Source organism: Anas platyrhynchos, chromosome Z (assembly GCF_047663525.1).
Source record: "Anas platyrhynchos isolate ZD024472 breed Pekin duck chromosome Z, IASCAAS_PekinDuck_T2T, whole genome shotgun sequence".
Lineage (NCBI taxonomy): Eukaryota > Metazoa > Chordata > Aves > Anseriformes > Anatidae > Anas > Anas platyrhynchos.
In genome coordinates this window covers 84,466,677-84,488,465 of record NC_092621.1, presented here as the reverse complement: position 1 = coordinate 84,488,465, position 21,789 = coordinate 84,466,677, and the positions used below count along the sequence as shown (strand labels likewise).

The following is a 21,789-nucleotide window of genomic DNA, read 5'->3' as shown; positions in this document are numbered from 1 at the left end:
TTTTTTTTTTCCCTTCCTGTTCTTACTTGATTTACATTTCCCATGAGTGATTGATTAATCCCAGAATGAAAAAGCAATCGCAGACACCCCTCCACTGGTGTGTCAGTCATAGTCTGCTCTCATGGGAAGTTTTTTTTTCAGTTCTTAAGGTCTGCTGCAGTATGCATGCGTTTGTGCTCTCAGTAATGTTACCAACACCTTGAATGAGGAAGGTCAGGTGAGGGCAAGGCTCCTTCCTACTTGTGCAGGGTCTCACTGGGTCTTCAGCCAGGGCTTTTTCTTGATTATTCTAGGTCACAAACAAGCACTCTTTCAATGACACAGCACTTGAGGCTCCTTATATCCACACTCTGTCACTAGCCATCACCAACCTATCCAACAACACTGAGCTTTTTTTTTTTCCTATACATGTACGTTTCTCTCTTTTCTATGGGTATCCTTTCTTGTTTCAAAAAGTGTCTCTTGGTAGGTATTTGTGTTGAACCACATTTACTTGTAAAGGTACCAGATTCTGACAGGTAGTGGCAGCAGCTGAATCTCAAGCTTCCTCTAACAAAATTAAGACTGTGACTTTTCACAGAAAAAGACATCATTCTGAAAACAGGTACTTTGTGTGGTATTTTTTCAAAACATCATTACAATAATTCATGCTAACTTGCAATTACTGTTGATGGCAAGGAGTTATTATAAAGATTGTAAAGCTGGAAGGGTGGTATATAAATGGGACTCAAATTTGTTCACTGAAAGAAAAAAAAAAGAAAAAAAAAAAAAAGAATGGCAAATCACCACCCAGCAGGCAGAAAAGAAGGGCTGTAAAGAGTGTCAAGGAAACATTTGGTCGAACTCTTACCTAGAGCAGGATCACACGTACCTTACCCATTCTTGATAACTATTTTCAACTTACTTGTAATAAATTCCAGTGTCAGTTTTGATAGCCTCTCCAGGCAGTCTCTTTTTATGTTTAACCGTCCTTATATTATTTTCCCCAAATACCACGTCAGAACAGCCATGCCTGAAAAACAAAGGCATCTTTTTCTGTTCTTGGTGACAGCAGTTTGTTGTGCTTTTATGTGACCCTATTATTATCTGGGGACTTATCAAGGTTTCTCTGAAGTCTGAAACAAACCTAGCACAACTCATAGTCCCTTGTTTATATTATATACCTTTGAATGCTCTCATCTGGTTACATCTTTCTTAAAATACAAAGCCACAAATGGGGGGTATCTTGAGGATTCATTAGTGTTGAGAAGAATAAAATAATTACCTTGTGTCTTGCATATAACATTGTTTTAAATCATTCAAGAACGTCCTTTGTTTCTTTTGTCATCACATCATACGGTTGATTTATACTCTTCTCCTTTTTCACTAACATCTCCATGCTTTTTTTTTTGTTCCTGAAGAAATTGCACCCTAGACAGGTTGCAACCTAGACAACAAACTAGTTTACCTAGAATCTATTTCTACACTTTGCTTAAAAAGATATAATAAACATCATTGCCTAATTGCATGCATTTTTTCTCACTTATTTGGCAAGCTATTCTGACAAAGAATACAGATGATTATTTTCATGATTTGATGGCATATCCAACATTGGCAGTCTCCTACCTCTGCAATGACTTCTAGGAACTTGTAGTTACAAAAATAATTCCCATTGTTATTCTTCAGAACACTAGTACCTCACCTGCTTTTTGTTTGTTTGTTAGTTTTCAGGACATCATGATGCTCTGTTGACCTGAGTATATCTGAAAACATGCTTGACTGAATTGTTATTCCAGCCCTTCTTCTCCCTTTCACTCCCCAGTTTCTCATTATTTATTACTGACATTATATCTTATTATCTCTATTTTATGTATTTATCATCATTACATTGTATGACTTGTTTAGAGTGATTGAGAACGGTGTTTTTCCAGTTAGTTTGCCCAGCTTGCATGTTGCAAACATCATTTGATTTGTTGTAGCAATGCAGATGCTTTAGCATAATCAAGACAGTGAAGCTGAATATGATCAATTGCAAATATATCTATTTTATAGTTAAATTAGTACAGTTTTCTACCAAAACAGGCAGATTGTTTATTGCAAATAGAGGTAGTTTAGTATTAGGGGGGCTTTTGCCTTCTCTCTGTCAAAGAACTTGTGGAAGACAAAGTTTTGCTTTTAACAAATAAATTAATGCTTTTTTGTTAAATAAGCTCTTTAAGAAGACCAAATACAAACATAAATACTTGACTATCATGGAATACCAGAATGATGGAGGTTAACAGCGCTTTTCCCAGCTAAAGAAGGGCCATCTACAGAAGGTTGTCCAGCACCATGTCCTGGACTGGATAGGCCAATCTGGGATCTGACCACAACCCTCACTACCTTACATGCCACACAATAACTCAGAGATCATCCCTTCCTACTGAAATTCTACTTTCAGTTTGTGAGCTAGCACATTACTGGGTTTCCCACAATTATTTTGGAAACTGTCCCTATGAACCAGCCGTTTCTGCAGTCTGTTATTCAGCAAGTTGCTGCAAGGGTTTAAGGTAGGAAGTCTGTTTTTCCATTTCACACAGTAATACAAACTACACTTCTGTTAGCCTAACAGTTACAAATAAGCACATCCTTAAAGGCTTTTGTCTTCTGAGAAATGTAGCACTGCATTCACAGAATTGACAGAACACAATTTTCCCTAGTGATATATTTAAAAATTAAAGAAAGCACTGACAAAACAACAACAACAAAACAAACACACACACACAAAAAAATCACAGTTCACTGTTATTTTATTTTGCTGTATTCTGTACAATTTATTCCATTCTCTCCAGAACTCTGGAAAGTGATCAATTTACTTATTATTTCCCTTGTTGAATAAGCCTTCATAGGGACATTTTGACATTTTTTCCCTGTAATTATGCAGCCAATTTATATTAGAATGCTAAGATGTATTTTTTGTTGAAATTATTTCATCACTATCTGAACTCATTTTTGCAAGAATTGCAAAGGCACATGCTACAGGGTTTAAAGGTTTATTTGAATTTAATATATACTATACATATATATATATATATATAATATATAGTGTAGTAAGCAGTTTACAAAATGCATGTAGAGTACTTAGCCATCAGAAAATATTTTTTTTCCATGTTATTATTATTTTTTTTACAAGCTTATTGTTACTGCTGAATATCGCATTAAAAATTCCAGAGAACATTTAGGTATGAACTATAATATCATCCTGAATTGCTATTATAGCTGCAACAACCATGCTTGAAAATAAGCACATATAAGTGCTGCTACAAGCATATTCTTCATTAAGCAAAAGTTAAGACTTACTAGCTAAATCTTATCTCCTTCCAAAACTGCTTTGTTTTTTGTCACATTCCTGGTAAAATGAGAAATAGTATTTTTATGTTATTTTTTTTTTTTTCTACAAGCTTCAACAGCATCTCCTCTGTATACATTTCAGGTTCCAGTTTTGCACATTAAGACATTTACCTGCAGAATCTAACTCCATAATGGGGAATCTACTCAATCAGTTTTCACCTTATGTTGTGCAAATGGCATTACCACTTTCCACAGAACAGCTGTAGTCACAACTTTGGTCTGAGGGTCTTATTATTTCCCCCCCCCCCCCTTAATTTCCAACAGTGACCAAAAGCCAAATTCCTCTTCAGAGCAAACATGTTCAGTGAGTGGCCTATGCATATAGTGAAATTATTTTGAACAGTGAGGCATGATAAGCTCAGATCCAAAAGCCAGAGATTAGAAGGCTGATCCTCAAAGGATGAAGATTCAATGATGTATAAATAGGGAATGCTGAAAATATTAAGTACTTGAATAAACTGCATTTATGTCCAGACCAGTAGTAGTTGATATCTTTTTGATGATATTTGAACCTCTATGGCATCTCCAAACTGGATAACTGTGAATTTATTATGAACTTAAAGTCCACCTTGATGGAAAACTGGCTCTAGCACATTTCTCTGTAACTGGCATCCCACCACACTAGGTACCATAATCCGTTTAACAGTCTGTCCTTAGAAATGCAAATTCCTGTTAAGTTCTGACACTTAATACTTGGTATTCTGACAACCAGCTAAACATTCCATACACATAATTAATACTTATGTGCTATCCTTTCTATGGATACTTAAGTGACGTGGAATTATAACACGTAGAACCTAAATTTGTTGTGCTGGCTAGTTATATAATTTTTTTCTGGCTTTTTAACAAAAACCAGTAATCCTCTGATCATCCTTGCTTTAAATAGCTTGTACAAGATAGCAGTCCTAGCACTTGAAACACAACAGAATATCACAAATGCAGAATGTTTCCACATAGTCAGTCATAAGAAAGCTGCATTGATTTTATTTATTTATGTATTTATTTTATTAATTCTCTGACTCAGCCACTCATCAATTGCTTTCTCATATTTTTTTGGTTTCTTTAACCAGTCTTGATGCCATCTAAGGTTAGCAATAACAGCTGAGTAATTCTGTCCCAAACTTTGTTTCCAGCTGATAAACTGTTTTTTGTTATACTCCTGAACATAAGAAGAAACCTTTGGGTAGTTTACTACAGAGCGAAGTATTTTGTCCAAGGAATTTACAATTTCTGGGAATTTTACGGCAACGTTTTTGAGCTCATCTGGATCAGCAGAAAGGTCTGGAACAAACAAAAAGACAGTTAAGAGCCAGTGTGCATGTAATTGAATTTATCAATCAGTTAGGACACAAGAGTTGTAACATACCAAACAGTTGTGGAAGTACTGAATGGCCATCTGAGTATGCGATATACTTCCATTTACCAGTTCGAAGCATGTATGTGGAAGCATTCACATTGCACCCGTGGAACTCACTCAGCACCCACGAGGGCCGAGGCCCCCTGGGTGACACTTCCTCTTCAGCCTTTCCCTGTAGCAGCGGTATAAGAGAATATCCACTGAGGTTCTGTGGGACAGGAATTCCTGCTATATCTAAGCAAAGATATATATAATCAAGACACTACTGCAGTTAAAACAATATAGAAAACAAATTTTCATTAGCTTTTACTACTAGAAGTACAGTTTTATCTCTTGCCCCACATTTTCTCAAGCAATTGTAACATGCATGTGATGCTTCTTCAATAAAGAATTTTGCAGACTGCTTTGAAAAGAACAGTTTTCTGATCAGCAGCCTAAAAGATTGTAGATAAAGCCTGGAATGGTGACTTCACCGAATATTTAGTTCCAAAGAGATCTTGTGTGATTTGTCACACAAAAACTGTTTGAAAGTATACTCTTATAAGTACCTTCTATTTATTTGTAGGTAATTTGATGCAAGTCCTTTTCATTTGTTTCTCTGCTCCATAAGGGATTTTTCCATATCCAAGAAGATAAGAATGGATATGGATTATAACATTTTATTACACTTGCTCAGATCAATTGTACCTTTCCTACACAAAGACCTTTATTAAGTTTCTTCCACATGACACTTCATAAAGGAAATTCCTTTGATAAGATAACGAAGCTGCCATCCTTTCAGATAAAATCACATCTCTGGATGCTCTTACATTGTAATGTCTATAGTGAATTATTAGATATGCATGCTAGCAAGGATTATTCATATCTGAACTATGTCTGATTGGTTTGTATCTCATTTTTAAACAAATAATCCCAAATAAAATCATTCTCTGTAATTGTGAGAATGATGGTAACAGCAATAAGGAACAACACCAACTCCTTTATTCAGTTTTAATATGCACTTCTTGCGTTTTGTGTTAAGTCCATACCTATGCTCCCCACATAAATTGTTACCTCCTGTTGTGTTTACTACATTGTTTCACAAAGTGGAGACATCATTCTGTCTATAACAGGTATGTTGTATATGTTGTATATGTATATGTTGTATATATGTCTATAACACGTATGTGTTATAGACATATATACAACAATAACTAAGTGAAAAAAAAAGATCTAAATGACTTAACTCACCAAGCATAGTAGGATATATATCCACAAGAGACACCAAGTTTGATATTTGCTGCTGTTCTTTTATGCCTGGCCCCATAACTAAGAGAGGAACATGGGAACTTCCTTCATACATGCTCATTTTGTAGAACTGCCGGTGCTCCATAGCAAGTTCTCCATGATCAGAAGTGAATATAACAATTGTTTCTTTAAGAAGCCCAGTATCTCTTAGAGCTGAAATAACCTCACCTGAAACAAGAAAAAGGTATTCAGAAAGGTACATTCAAATATTCCTTTAAGCTTCTGTATTGGCAGAGTGGCACGCAAACCCTGAGTAATCCTATTCAAAGGCTTGGGAAATCCTCCCTCTGCCACAGAAGGCTGAGCCCAAAGCATGCATCCCAGAACAATATACAGTATTATATTGTAGTAAATTAGTTGCAGCAGTCTGCTTCCCAGTGAAGCCTGGAGGGCACTGAACAACAACCATAAAAATTATGAAGGGCAGAGATGCACCACAGGATGAGGTGCATTTTTGCTACTATAACTAATAACAATTATTGCAACAGAAGCAAAACACAGCACCAGAAGCCCTAACACTACATCTAGAGAGAAGGACTCCTCACAGCATCCACCTTACACGTAATCATGGGTGTCTTTTCTTCCTGTGCTTATGTCCCACAGGGACCCTTTACACAGACGTTTGTTGTTCAAGGAAGACAAAGCCAAGGTCAATGAAATCAGTAACTAAGCAAAGCATCTGCATATCTGTAACTAACATAATTCTTGACTAAACAGACTAGTTAAAAACTTAAATTACCATATTAAACCCCAGTGCAGAGTTACTTAGCAACACCTTCATTTCCTAGTGTCCCCACTGATCTCTTATTTTATAAAATGTGAAAGCGTAATTCTATGCCTTTTAAATTAATAATTCTAAAATTGCAAAAAGATTAGCTTATTTATTCATGAATTTCAAATTAGAATGCAAGAAAATTCTTGTTCTTTCACTGCTGCTTTTAAAATTAAGAATTAGAACCACTAAACAAAGTCTATTTTGCATTATAATTTTTATGCATGTAGACCTTATCACAGATTAGGAAGTATTCTGATTGCTTAATTAATTTTTTTCTTCTTCGTTTTCAATAATATGCTGCTAAGGAAGACTTCAAAGGTAGCTTCTTTGTTTAAGCCACGGCTAGTTGTTATCATTGTATCTATGCATTTGAAATCAATCTCCAGGGGAACTGCTTGTGCTACCAAATTTCAGTTTCTTTGCAGCTTTGCTTTGCTGATCTTTCCCCTTTCCATCTATTTCTATTTTTCAGTTATCACCTAATGAAAAAATATTTAATTCTGCTGATGCATGTCAAACAAAGCTTTACTGTACTTACTGAGCTTTTATCTACTCTTTGATAGTTCATCTTAGTATTTTTCAGAGTGAACTCACTTTGCAATTGCCTTAAAAGGTGTCCGGTTATTCATCGTAGAGACTGATTAAGTAACATCTATGTGACCTACTCCTAGGTCTGCACTGTGTGGCTTTGTTTCATTTTTCCAAAAGACCAGCCCTAACTGCATTTTCTTTTATATTTCTTAAGAAAAAATCAGAATAAGAAAACCCACTGTGTTATGAAACTTTACATACCTAGCATAGCATCTGTCTCTGCACACATAGCATAATAAAATGCTCTAATATTTTTCACTTCTTTCTTTGTAAACTGTCCTGTGCAATTCTTGGTGTAGGACGAATAATAGTCTACTGGATGCATCTCTGAAAGAGAAGACCACTTGGGAATTTTAATAGCTTCATACATTACCTAAAAATGAAGAGGATATTGGCATTACTTTAGCAACTGAATTAAACAATTCTAAAACAAACAAACAAACAAAAAAAAACAAACAACAACAACAACAAAACAGATTTAATGTAAAATTTTTAGCATAATTTCACAGTTCTCAGTTTGTGGTGCAGAAGACAACAGCTGTCTATCTCTTGTGTGGTGTTGCTACTTCCTCCATACTTCCCCTCTGTTTCCACAGGTGTTAAGTCATTTAGTTATAAAAGAGAGCTATAAAAATCAGCTAGAAACTAAGGAAAGAAGCCGGACATATGTGCTTTTCTAGCTGATGTCTTTTTAAACAGGAAGTGATAGTGTGAAACAATTTTCTAGATCTGTAATCTAGAGAAGTTATGGAAGGATTGGCATAGTGTCTCGTTAAGTGTCAAATGCCTCTAAACCTTATGTATGTAGGGGTGTCAGGTGTGTCTATAAAGCAAGAAATTTACTTAGTCTGGGAAGATCTACAGAAAACTGGAGGACCAGTCCTGACATCTTGATAAACATATTTCAACATGTTAATCCAATTTCCTAATACAGTTCTATTTATTTCTACAAATGTCAAGCCATTTAATTATAAAGAGGCACAAAATCAGTTTGGAGCTAAAAGGAGGAGCCGATCAATTACATACAATGCTAGATTGCATATTCAGACTGGTATTCTCACAGATTTTGTGTGCTTAAGCACCAGCTTTAGTGCCTGAAAGTTGGACACACACATTTGCCTAGGCAGTCACACTTGTAAGCATGCTCCTATGTAAGTGCTGCATTTAACAAAGTTAATTACTTCTGTATCACAGATTTAAAACACAAATTACCATAAAGCAGAGAACTATAGTCTCAATATGGAAAAAATAAGTTTATTAAGCAATAAAAACACACATGCTGTTCCCATTTACCTCTGAAAATTTCTCTAATAAACAGAGCTGAGGCCTAGATTATGATGACAAAGAAGCAAGTTCCAATAAGTAAGATCAAAGACGCTAGGATTTGTACCATAAGGAACTGAGAAACTCCGAAGTTTCAAGACATGTACAAAAGAGTATATTTTACAGTGTGCAGCATAATACAAAAAAAAAATGCACTCTACTTTTTCTGTATTTTAATGACAATACTGTAGACAGTATGTAGAAAAATAGTATTTAATGAGGTCTAATATTAATTGCTAGCATGCAGTGACAGATATACCGGTCGAATTTATAAACCTAATACAGATGAAGTGATTTCATGGATCTTCAACTCTACCTGCTTCATGCCAATGAGAAAGCTGTCATTTCGCATGTAAGAACTCTGGAGAAAGAGCCCTTGACACCTCTCTGGTCCAGCTGCTATTGACACAGCTCCCCCTTCTGACTTCACTACCTACTTCATGCACCCTGTAAAACAGATTTTCACCCAAATGTGGGAAAGATAGCACCACCTCCTGTTCACAGGGTGATAGCTAATTTCATTATCCCTGAGAAATGAGATGAGAGCATACTCTGTGCAGTAGACAATACAGGATAATCTATCCAGTGCTCAGATGGAGATTCTCATGTTACAGAGTCATCGTGGTCTGGAGTTCTGCAGTCACATGAAGTACATAATGTCACATTTTAGACTCCTCAAATGGTATTTATTATCTGTATGAGATATAATGGAAGCAAAAATCCCCATGATCCAGCAGAAGACTGAACCCTTTTATACAAGATTAGAGCCTAGCTTTAAGAATTCAGCCATTATCTCTATGTCTGTCTGTCATAACTTGTAACTAGAAAAGATGCCACATGCCCAGAAAAAGAGCCAGCCAGTGCAAAGTACAGTGGACCATCTGCTCAGCAGCACAGGGTTTCATAAACATACCACGCTGATACTCCATTCTGTACTAGCTCCCCAGTAAACATGTAATTTAATTCACATTCTTCATCTATACACTCAAATTTCCTCTTGAGATTGATCTTTGTCATTTTCACAGTCTGCTTTTTCCATGGCCAAAACAAATATATTCCAGAAGAATCAGGAAATGGTCACTAGGTGGTAGCATGTGGTTCACATAATTGAACTCAACTACACAGTGGGTGAAAGGACCTCAACAAACTATGGAGTTCCAATAGTCTAACTGGATTAAGTGTGCAAAAATGTGTTTGAGATGTTATAAATTTGAGATGTTATGCTGTGACGTGAAAGAAGATATATACCATATACTTGATACGTACATACCTTGATACAAGGTATATACCACCACTTTCCAAGAAATGTCTGTTGTAGCAATCAGCACCTAGGAAGTTTCCTTAATATCTAAACTAGATCTTGCTTTTTTCACAGGAAGGATTGTGGTGGTTTTTTTTTCTGCCTCTTTTTTTTTTTTTTCTTCCCCTCTCTTCCTTTCCCTATAAACTTCTCAGCATTCTTAATAAAGAATATCTATTACAGATATTAGACCGGTATCTATCAATGTCACTCAACCTTAATTTGTATATTTCTTTTCCTAAGTCTCTGTATTTTTGTTGCACCTAAACAAATTTTGCATCTCCCCAGTAGAAAACGCAAAATTCAGTTATATGAATTGCATCTGCTTTTTTCTGAAGCAAGTATGAAGTCCTTTAAAACGTGACTCTCACTTCTTCAGCTGAAGAAATTCCTAATGCCTTTATGCAGTGGGAGCTGTTGTAATCCATTTATAGATTTATGACAGATAAGGGCACCTGGAGACTGCATGAGATGGAAAAAAATATTTACTCTGTCTTTATGATGGAGTGCTATCTGCTAGCTCTGCACGTATAGACATAGCAGGACATTTTGGGACACTAAAAACAAATGATGCTACAGTAGCATAGAAAGCAGTTAAGAGAAAAAAGACTTCTGCTCAGAAAATCTCTCACTAAAACTTAGGTCTCATTGTATCAATTTAATGCGTTGCCTGCCATTGAACTCCAAATTTCTAACAGTCAGCAGTTTATAACAGTTAGCAATTTAAAATAGGTAGTGGTGATAACTGCAAACAAACCTTTCCTTTCCTACAACAGAAGAAAATTCTTTGCTTCTATTTGCTTAATCTTAAATCGTAAGTCCAACATCCCATCCAAGTACTACTTACTGTGTACTGAATTATCAAAACTGTGTCTGATCTGAAAACTTACAAGTAATAAAATACTTTTAAAGTTATAAATAGATTTATACTTAAGTTCCATCTTCACATACCTTTTCAAGCCAATAGGGAGATGTCAAAAATGTAGAGGAACCAAAATTTTCTCCTGCATAAGGTGATGGATAGGGATGAGGTAAATTTAGTCCCAAGTAAAGAGCAAAAGGCTGAGTAAGGTTAATGGCCTCTTCCCGTATCCAAGCCACTGCTTTGTCAGTATTCTTCCAATCTGCTTCCATCACTCTCACGTGCCTCCTGTCGCCAGTAAGATTTACCATGGGTCTCCCTTCTTGCCGGAGCAGGAAGTCAACATCCCTAGTCCAGGCTTCCACACGGTTACTGAAAATACATATACAAGACACATGCTTGGTGGTAACTGTTTTCTTCATTTTTCTTCCAAGTCAAAAGAATTTAGAACTCCCGATGAACTTCTCCTACATTTGTAGCTGTAATCTAATTTCTACGTAAAGGAGAATTGTGATAAACGTAATCTACAGCTATCTCATATCTATTTTATACTCATAGCTTTAGTCATTCTTTCCTGTTTCTGAAACTTGTTTGTTTTATTATAACTTCATGTCAGAATGGTTCTTCTTCCCACATCTACACAATAACATTTAGATATAGCATCTCTACCTTGTTGACCCTGCTCCATATTCTGGCATGCATTCATATTTATCCATCTGTCTTATATTCACATTTATTTATCTATTTATCTAACGGTTTATCTGGTAAACAGGGCCTTGGAATTTCGTTATTTAAAAAAAACTTACAACACAGCCTTCAAAAAAAAACAAAACATCACCAGTGATTGTGATGGTAAATTTAATATTCAAATATTATCAAATATGTTTCTCTGTTTCGATTTTCCTATACTGATCCTATATATATAATCAACACAGGAAGACTTAAAGCAATAAAATATGAAATAACCATTAAATAACCAAAATGTGAAATAACCATTCACACTGAGCAAAGCCACAATCTTGATATTCACCTCCTAGCTAAAGGAAACAGACAAAATGAGATACGCTTATGGCTGCATACAATTACAGGACAGACCTCTACTAGGTTCCTAACACAATTTCCTTCAAATAAAAGCTCCTACCATTTCAGTCAGAGACAGAAACCACTTGCCAGGCTGTTCATTCCTGTCTATGTCATACCGGGAGCATCTCTCTGATTACCTTACTGAATGATGTCCAGATGTATAATCCAATTTCCCGTATTTCTGTGTGTGGTAGCCATGCTTCTGCATGAGATCCATCCATGTTATGTAATCTGGATCCAGACCTTTGAAGTTATTCCAAGACTCTGTTAAATGAGTGAAAAGACCGCTCCACATAGCTGGAAAACAAATGAGATGTGGTTTGTGAAGAGTAAGTAGTGCTTCCTGTCTAAAACTAAGTTGAATATACTTCAGAATGGATCCATCTTTTCATTATTTTAAATGCAAGAAGTTCACATTAAGAATCAGAAAAATGGCATTTTATATTCCCCACTCAAGTGGATCACATTTTTTTCATCATTATGAGCAGCAAATATTAAAATAATCCCCAGAATCACAGATAAAGGTCCCACCTTTCCATGCACTATAGTCATTAAATCAGGCTTTTCTGTAAATCAGGAAAAAATCCACAGCATTGCAGATCCTGATGAAACATGAATGGCGCTCCAAAGCATGATCTCTCCTCACTTCAATTAGATTTTAGTGTTAAAGTATGTTTGTGAAGAGAATTTGAGTTCTTTACTTTTTAAAAAACTATTTTTATGTAATTATTATATTTATTATTTTTATTATATGGAAAGTTTTATCCTTTCCATATATTCTACTTCACTACCAGCTGTAGAAACAAAGCAAAATTATTAATGAAGTGGTCAAAAACAAACGAAACCAAGGAAAGGTTGAGAAGGAGCTACAATAAACATTTTTCTTATCCAGTCCCTGTTTCTTTGTAGCCTGTCTTCTTCACAGTGGTAATTTAAATTCAAAGGTGGATACAAAAGCAAAACTAAGCTCTTCTGTACGCAGTGGAAAAGCCAGTAATACTAGAAAACGCTAACGCCAATGCTAACCATGGTGATACCCCTCCTCTCCCCACTGACAGCCACGCCTCAGATCACCCCTAGCTCTTCCCTTCCCTTCTAGTATTGTCTCTGACTCCTCCACGATGGATGCACCCTCAGTTCCTTCAAAGTTTCCGAGCTAGTGGTTAAAGAAGAGATGCCTTGCTGGCTCACAGCTACCCCTGTCTGCTGCACGTAGGACAGGCTGCTTCCTCCTATCATGTATTACAGAAAGGGGAATCTCACCTTCAGCTATAGATGAAAGTTCATTTACATCACCTCTGGAGGATCTTTGCAACAACTGAGAAGGCTAGAAACACTTTAAGATGTAACCTTTTATTCAAGAATACAGCTTCCTTCTAACTTTCCAAGTTCTAAACTCCACAAATGTGAAGATGCACATGGGACATTGATTACCATGAGTAAAGATGAATACTTATGTATATAATTAAAGCCACTGAAGGATGCATTATGTATTTAACACAGTGTTTAGAATAAATGTAATCTAGAGGCAAGGCTAACAGCAACCAATGTATTCAATTGGCTTTATTTAATATTTTTTTCCTGAAGTAGGAAAGAGATTTATTGCATTTCTACAGGATGGGACAAGACTAGGTCTGAATACAGTTTCAACACTTCAGCACACAAACTGACAATTTCTTTACAAATCCTCAAGATTTTTAAAAGTTACTGATGCCTCAGTGAAATTTGGGAAAAGACCTCGAAACTTGGATATAATTGCACAAAAAAAAATTAAAAAAATATAAAAGGGAGAACAAAAACCTGAAAGGAAGAAGCGTGAGGCACGAAAAAGAGAAACGGATGGAACATCAGAATAGTATAGGAACTTCAGACACAAATTAAAAATAAATTGGTTTTACTAAAAAAAAAAAAAAAGAAAAGTGAAAGCCCCCAGATTTAAGCCTTTGAAGTTTCCAATAATTACTGTATGTTTAAATTGATGTGTGCAAGTATTTATCATTTTCTTTTATCTGCCGTTTTGCTTGGTCTTACCTGCACGGGATGGACAACAAATTGGAGAATTGGTATAAGCATTGAGAAAGACAGCGCCATGTCTTTTCATGAAGTTTATGAAAGGCAATTCCACAGTCTGATTTCCAGGATAAAATGTCAAACGTCCATCCTGCAACCAAGCAGAGAAAAACATTACATAAAAACTGTTATCCCGAATTATTGACAGCAACACTTCTCAACTTGTGATCTTGAAATTGTACTAGTCAAACACTGCTGATTCTACTTAGGTATGGAAAATACGGAATTGAGAAGCTCTTGTTAGATCAATATAAAATGGATAACTCAAAAAAAAAGAAAAAAAGCCATGCACAATGCACTCACCAGCGAGTCGCAGGCCACCAGCACCACGCTGTGCCCCGGGGCGGCGGGACGCGGCCTGGCAGCCGCCACAGGCAGGGCGGCCGCCAGCAGCGGCAGCAGCAGCAGCGCGGGCCCGGCCCCGGCCCCTGCCCCGGCCCCGGCCCCGCCGCCCGCCATGGCGGTGGCGGAACGGGACGGGACGGGGCGGTGGGGCCCGGCCGGGAGGACTACAACTCCCAGCGTGCCCCGGGCCCGCCGCCGCTGACTGGCGCAATGGGGCCGGGCGGAACGCGTCCCCGCCGCGGCGTCACGGCGGGGACTGCGCCTGCGCGGTGGCGGCCGCGGAGGGGCGCTGAGGGGGTGAGGGGAGGTAAGATGGCGGCGGGGGGGGCTGAGGCGGGCAGCGGGCCGGGCTGCCTGAGGGAGGGCCGGGCAGGGCCGGGCCGGGGCCGAGGCAGCGCTCCGGGCTGAGTTTGTCGTCTCTCCGCAGGTGGAGATGGAGCCCGGGTTCGGGCGGTGCGAGGGACGCTGGGTCTGAGGAGCCTGAGGAGCCTGAGCCCGCTGGGAGCCACAGCGCTTGTCGTCGGCAGCTGCTAAAAAGTGTGCGTGTGGCGAGTTTAAAAAATAATCTCTTTCTCTCTCTCTATATATATATGTATACACAGAGAGAGAGAGATTCTGGGGGAATCTCAGATATCAGCCATCTTCCTTCACTCTTCCGTTATTAATTCCTCCCTAAGCCCTTATTCCCGTCTTCAGCTGTTGCTCTTCAGCTGTTACAAGCCGCTTTTTCATCTTTCCAGCACGTTTCTTTGCCCGCACCCTCTGTGTTGTTCCTTAGCCACATCCCGTCTTTGCCAGTTTGCATTGTGATGTTTTAAAGTTTTGTTTCAGGCAAAATATTTAGATTGAAGCGAAACAGGGTGTGATTATCGCGGACGTTACAAGCAGGAACCTCTCTTATGCTTGTTCTTTAACGCTTCTGTGCGGCTGCAGTGACAGAAGGCAGACTGCCCCTGAGTGTTGGTGTCTTGCTGACCATCATCCCGACACAGACACGAAAATTAAAAGCTCTGATCTCAGGAGCCCCTTGAGAACGTGTCTGGTGCTCACTGTGTAGCAGTTCCTGCCTTAAGAGAACGTACATATGGTGTCTTTCATGTGCTGACATTCCACAACTTAAACTTTGGTACCTGTCACACAACACCTCTCATCCCATTGAGGATTATCCCAAAATGAACTTCGTGTCAAAGCTTAGGATAAGTGCTGCGTATCACTTAACTGTTTGGAATATAGAAGTAATCCTGCGTTGAGACTAAGCGTGACTGATTGATCTTAACTATAGTATTTATTTCAGCAAGTTTTAGGGAATTATCATTCAGTGTGCAGTTTAGGCATGTTGCAGTAACCAAAGTGCTCGGGATGCTTTCTGCTTTCTTTATGCTATTACATTAGGACAGTAGCAATGTTCTGAGTTCAGTTTGTATGGCTGGACTTGATGATCATAAAGATCTTTTCCAACCTAGATGGTTTTACAGTTCTTCTGTACTAACTACTTATGTGTTGGTTTTATTTAGCAGCCACAATGTCAGATAAGGAGGTGAAAGCAGCATTAAAGAGTGCTAGAGAAGCCATAAGAAATAAAGAATATAAGGAAGCCTTAAAACATTGCAAGGTAAGAATTATTTACTTGGAAAGTAAAGTGCTTTGTACTTTTTGTTTGCTGTTCCCATACGCTTAGAACTATGTAGTTACCTGGAGTGTGTTGTACCTCACCAATGTAATAGTTAAGATTAATTGCACAGCTTAATTTCTGTTCCACTCAGTGAAACAGTTCCAATGTGAAACATTTTGTGGCATAAAAATATCAAGTTACTAACCTTAACCTTCACCTTTCCCTAAAAATAAGTTAACTTTTAATATTATCATAAAGAGGAATTCACCAAACCTTAATGAGAAAACTCAGTGCATGAATCTGTGAGATGCATTGCGTTCATCCTTTTCACCTAAAATTGCGTGTTTCTAGGCAGTCTTAAAGCAAGAAAAAAACAACTACAATGCCTGGGTATTTATTGGCCTGGCAGCTGCTGAGCTAGAACAGCCTGATCAGGCCAAAGGAGCATATAAGAAGGCTATTGAAATTGAACCAAACCAGCTGCTGGCATGGCAGGTAAGTGTGTGCCCAGATTCACTTTTTCTTTCCATGAAAAGTATTCCTGTGGAGTTCAGTATGGGAACAAAGCTGAGTTAATATTTACGTTGAGTTTTCTTCAGGCACTAAGTTGTACGGAGCTTTTCGGTAACAGAACTTAATGTTACGTGTGTACAAACTAAAGCCATGGGTGGTTGTGTGTGTGTAGCAGCATGAATTTTAGCTCCGTTGCATTTAAGCGTGTGTTTCTTCTCTAGACAAGATAGCAGCGAAATGTGCTAGGAAGAATGTAAACTGAAGGACATACAGTAAATTTATCTGTGCTTAGAATTGCCATGCTCATAGCTTAGCAAACATTTGAGAGTGCTTCTCTTGTATACAATAAAATGTTTTATCTAGAAACTTATTTTTCCAGCACGAAATGGATTGTTATTAATTTTTGATGTTACTTAAAAAATAACAACATACATTTAAAGTAATGTGTACTGCTGGTGTTGTGACATCCTAGCAGTATATGGCTGTGGCATTCAGTTGAGTTATTCGGAGACTCGTGAAGCATAAAGTTGCACGATAGGTCTCTTGCAGATGTCAGAATCTGATACTTTTATTGTAGTAAGGTTTGTTGAGTTTTCAATATAAATAGCTTCTTAAAGTATAAATACTAGTGCCTCATTTCAGGGTGTATGGAAATTTCCACAGCCGTCAGATTCTGGCTTTCTGTTATTATACATGTACAAGGTGGTGTGGTACTTAGATATAAAGCTTTCATCTTGTGAGGTGCTATTTGTATATAGTCTGGATTTGTATATAATCTAATTTGCAGACAACATTATGTAACATTTAAAACTTTCAAATAGTTGTATTAATTAATAAAGCGAGGAAAGCTATTATTTTAAAATAGATACAGGAATATCAATGTAGATTCTGCTCAGAGATTACTGCATTAACATGTGAAGGCAATATATTTTTTTAGGCGGAACTTGCAATGTAAATTTAATTCATAACTGCAGACATCAAATGTTACTTATTTTCTGATCTTATTTTTTTTAAGGGATTAGCAAATTTATATGAGAAATCCAACCAAACCGATGTCAAAGGAGACTTAGCAGATGTTTATAAAAAGCTCTTGGAACTCTATGAAAGGTAAAGAATATTGTACTATAATTCAGTCAAAGGTTTTTAGCTCACAAAAGTTCAGTGAACGCCATAGCTGATATGATTGCCAGGATAGATTACCAGTTGTCTTTTTTAAGCCACTGGTAAGTGCAGGTTACTTAGCCTTATACAGGTACAGAAAAGCTATGTTATTTCTGCCTCTTTTAATAGAGCAAAAACTTTTGGAATAGTTGTAGTTGAGGTTAGCATTGCAGAAGATTCTTACGTTGTCACTTGTCATCTGTGTAACCTCACTGCCTTGATGCATTTAGCTGTGAGGGTACCAAGCCTGCATTAATAAGGGGCCTTAACTTTTCCCTCCATTATGGGGAATGGATGTCACCCAGCTCATACAGATACAGTTCTAAACAAAAGTAACAAAAGTAACTCTTAGCTGTCAGTGTAGCTGACTGGAGAGTTACAGTTGTTTCCTTAATTTGAAAACAGATCAAACAGAAAAGCCCAATCTCTTAAAGGAATTGTTTACTCAGTTACAGCAGTGATTTTTAAGGTAATCTGCAATGTTCTAAATATTTTTTTGTTAACTGAACTAAAACTTCATTTGTCAGAATTTGAACTGTACTGCTATTTTATGGCAATCTTAGCTTGTTTGATTTTCTTCTTTCCAGTGGAGACAAGCAGAAATGGTGTAATGTATGTAACAAGCTTGTGGAACTATATCATCAAGAAAAGAAATATTTAGAGGTAAGTGACTAATGTCATTTCTCTGTTCTGATCTAAAGGAAATTTCTTGCTAGAGCTAGCTAGTCTTCATGAAGGAATCCATAGGTGTTTTGGGCCACAGATCATTTAGAATCTCCTTTTGGATCACTAGGCAGATTTTTAACTATATTCTTTTACCATATTATTTTCTTTTCCTCCCTCTGCATAAAAGAATTGGATGGCACCTGTTTAACTGGCAAAACTTGACAAAAATGTTAGTGTGTAGGCTGGAAGGGTGCAATATCATCCTTCTGTTTGATTTCCAGAAGTCCAGCATGATACCAAATGCACATTTACCCACAGCATGTGAGAGGAACTTACCCTTTGCCTAGCTTGGCCAGTTCTCCACTGATGGGATGATCTTTTCCTAGGTTCTTTCATGCCAGAGGGTGAGGTGGAATTTACATAAAAACCAAAGCATATGGATTAGGTACCAGATTCTGTGAGCACGATAAGGACATGAAAATCTGCTCTGGTGCACCACAAGCTTCAGCCCTCCTTGCACTCCTAAAGACCTTGTCAGCGTGAGCACTGCAGGGATGGCTCTTGACAGGTTACCATGAGGTGGAGCTGTTAAACACCTGTACAGTTCAACAGTAGTGTTATCTGCAGTCTAGTGTTATTACAGAATACTTAGTTTTGCTGCTACTCTGTTCACTTTTGTGGTGTGTGCTTACACACAACACCATCTTCCTCCTTTTCCTCTGACAATGGGAAATGGGAGATTTTCCTTCTCTTTAAGCATCAGGCTGAAGACTGTTAGCATCAAAGATTCTTAGCATAGCAGTTTCTGAAACTAAATGTAGTGATAAGCTTAGTTTGTGGTTTCCTTCCTATGTTAGGCCTGAGCATCCTTCTTATTCTTTCTTAGTCTTGCTGAGTTTTCCACGCTGTAATTTCAGCACATATTGCTGCTGTTCTTGTATTTCTGTTTGTAGTAGTGTAGATCTGACAGATACTCTGTTTGCAGGAGGACTGTTTGTCTGTTTTTTCTGTTGTTTTCTCAAGGAACCAGAGTCAGAATTCATGCTGTTGGTACCACCTTTACGTACCTTGGAAGGTAGACAAGTCCCCACGCAATGTTATTATTAAACAGTATATGCTGCTTTCATTATGTGTTATAGTGTTCACTTCCCCTCCTTCAATGTCTCTCTCTCTATATTGAAAGCATTCATTTTTCTCCATGTGATCCTTAATTACTCAGTCTGGCTGGCACTGGGTTTTCTGTCCAATAACAAGGCAGGTGAGGATAGCTTTAAATCTTCCTTTTCAAATTTTCAATAAATGATGCAAGCATTTATTTGCAATAGTGTGTTATGCAAATGTAAGTAAGTGTAGAAGTGGAAGTACTCTAGTAGTATAGCGGTTTAATTTAAATTAGGATATCTTTTGACTGTTTGAAAGAATGTCACTGTCTTGTACAGACAGCAGTGTGCCATTTTAAGAGAGGAAAGTGAAATGTGTGTTTCTTGGAGTTGACAGTACTTGGAAATTTTGTTGAATTTAAAGAGTTACAGCATAGTTTGTTTGTCTCCTATTGACAGGTTGCTGAAACATGGCAGAAACTAATAAGGATAAAACAGGAGGAAGGTGCAGACAAAGCAGAGCTTCATCAGCTTTGGAAAAGGATGATCCAGTTACTGGCAGACAGTGAACAGAGCCAGGACAATCAGACTGTGCAAATGGTAATGTTTTTCCATTTCTATTCATCATCAGATGCATATATATACACAGAGCAGCTAGATTCAAATTAAGCCTTAAAAAAGTACCCATCATGTGACTCTCTCATTAGCGTTCAGTGGTACCCAGCTTCTCAGGAAAAAGGTAGGTGATGTAGCATCTGACAGAAACAGTGAAGGTGTTGCTGTCTGAAGTGAAACTTCAGTGGAATCGGGCATCTGAACACAAACAGTTGTCCTGGAGCTTTGTCCTTAACTGCCTCCGAAGTTCTGTGGGAGCCCAGGTTTGCCCTGTACCCTGGTGATGTATTGTTCTGCCCCTGCATGGTACAAGAAGCATCAGTGTATTCACACAGCAGGACAGAATAGCTTCTAGCATATTTGAAAGTTCTGATAGAGTCTAGAATATAGGCATTCTCCAAAACAAGTGACTCCTTCTCTTCCTCTCCTGCAAACTGGAAGAGGTAGTTTTGTGCTGTTTTCCCATTTCTTTGTACCTAGTGCTCATCTTAGGTATCAATGTTTGAGTTCAAAATTTCCTTCCTCCTACAAATTGTAAGCTTTTATGTTTTAGGAGAATGTTAAAGTTCTTTGGAGCATTACAGAAAGATCATGAGTTGTACTGATTCTGTGCCCTCTGTGGCCAAAGTTAATTTTATTTTATCTGTTTTATTCGTTCTTGCAAGATGAACCTCCTTCACAAGGAAGGGTGGAAATTTCTCTGGTTGATAGTAATGGTTCAGAAAGGTAGCAAATACTTGTTCAAGTACTTTGACAGAGGGAAACTGAACGTAGATCCGTAAGTTCTGAGAAGGCAAATGCTCTGCCTTAAGGGCTATTCTAACAAAGAGGTGCTGAAGTCAGTACTTGCTGTCTGTTTTTTTTTGTTTTGTGAGGGAGGTGGAGTAGGAGGTGAGCAGGGGACTGGTACAAAAAGATTAGGAACGGATTTCACCTGCAAATCTACAATTTCCTGCAGTTCTGAACCTGTAAGGTTGTGGTATTGAAGGCAGCTTACTATTCATCATTTCGGTTGTGGGAAACATTATATAAAATTTAATAGTGGGAGAGGGGGAGAGTGTCAAGGAATTAAGGACTTCAGGTTTCTTGAGAGTTCAGGGGGAAGGCTGACAAATAGTAACTTTGGTTTTGTGGAACCAAGTCCTTCAAACTGGAATTGGGTACAAAGAAGCATCTGTACTCCCACAAATTTTGCATTCCTTGTACTTATTTTATAAAACTTATTACTGCTTTATCTTGTTTTGGAAAACTAATGTGTTTTGTGTTTATGAGATGATAAAGGACCCAAGGAATATCAAAGACACCAAGATAAGGATTTTTTTTGTCATTTTCCTCTGCTTTTGGTATGAGGATAAATTTAAGGAGTAGGGTCCAGGTTTGAGTACGCACTTAACTGTGATGGTAACGTTTTCTTAGAGTCATTGTTTGCTATACTCCTAATTATTTCTTATTTCAGCTTTTGAATGCATTTGAGGAGGCAGTGAACTCTGCCGACCCTGTTCCCAGTGAAGACCACCAAAATCTTTACAAAGACTTTATTCAGTGCCTGTCAAAGGTAAGGTTTTATTAGTCAGTCTTTGTCAGTGAGTCGTAGAATCAGTCACAGAATTGTAGAGTGGCTTGGAGTGGAAGAGACTTTAAAGATGATGTAACTCCAACCCCCTGCCAGAGGCAGGGATGCCACCCACTAGATCAGGTTGCCCAAAGCCCCATTCAGCCCAGCATTGGGCACTGCCAGGGATAGGGCATCCACAATTTCT

General features: G+C 37.8%; 2 protein-coding genes across 5 annotated transcripts in view; one reads left to right on the top strand and one right to left on the bottom strand.

Moving 5' to 3' along the window:
* Positions 1 to 3,388: 3,388 nt before the first annotated feature.
* ARSK (arylsulfatase family member K) lies at positions 3,389 to 14,516 on the bottom strand. The gene is made up of 8 exons (XM_038170114.2): positions 14,321 to 14,516; positions 13,979 to 14,108; positions 12,085 to 12,244; positions 10,954 to 11,236; positions 7,581 to 7,752; positions 5,957 to 6,181; positions 4,736 to 4,960; positions 3,389 to 4,650 (listed from the first exon to the last, which is right to left on the bottom strand). The coding sequence occupies exons 1-8, from the start codon at positions 14,474 to 14,476 to the stop codon at positions 4,361 to 4,363; spliced, it is 1,641 nt and encodes a 546-aa protein (XP_038026042.2). The 5' UTR covers positions 14,477 to 14,516; the 3' UTR covers positions 3,389 to 4,360.
* A 29-nt stretch (positions 14,517 to 14,545) lies between these two features.
* The window catches only part of SKIC3 (SKI3 subunit of superkiller complex), a 48,650-nt gene continuing 41,406 nt past the window's right edge, over positions 14,546 to 21,789 (top strand). Inside the window, exons 1-8 of one of the 4 annotated variants that reach the window (XM_038170112.2) lie at positions 14,546 to 14,669; positions 14,790 to 14,901; positions 15,880 to 15,974; positions 16,326 to 16,469; positions 17,503 to 17,594; positions 18,236 to 18,311; positions 19,874 to 20,014; positions 21,486 to 21,584. In XM_038170112.2, the coding sequence (XP_038026040.2) occupies positions 15,885 to 15,974; positions 16,326 to 16,469; positions 17,503 to 17,594; positions 18,236 to 18,311; positions 19,874 to 20,014; positions 21,486 to 21,584 (642 nt within the window). In that variant the 5' untranslated portion in view covers positions 14,546 to 14,669; positions 14,790 to 14,901; positions 15,880 to 15,884. Of the gene's footprint in view, positions 14,670 to 14,713; positions 14,902 to 15,876; positions 15,975 to 16,325; positions 16,470 to 17,502; positions 17,595 to 18,235; positions 18,312 to 19,873; positions 20,015 to 21,485; positions 21,585 to 21,789 lie in introns of those variants that run through there. The other 3 variants (XM_038170111.2, XM_038170113.2, XM_038170110.2) reach the window with 3 other exon arrangements.

Excerpts from the sequence above, each read along its gene's own strand:
- ARSK (XM_038170114.2), bottom strand. The coding sequence starts at position 14,476 with ATGGCGGGCGGCGGGGCCGGGGCCGGGGCAGGGGCCGGGGCCGGGCCC. Across the intron at positions 14,109-14,320 it reads TGGTGGCCTGCGACTCGCTG|GATGGACGTTTGACATTTTA; the intron begins GTGAGTGCATTG and ends GCTTGGTTGCAG. Across the intron at positions 12,245-13,978 it reads TTGTTGTCCATCCCGTGCAG|CTATGTGGAGCGGTCTTTTC; the intron begins GTAAGACCAAGC and ends TTTGTTTTCCAG.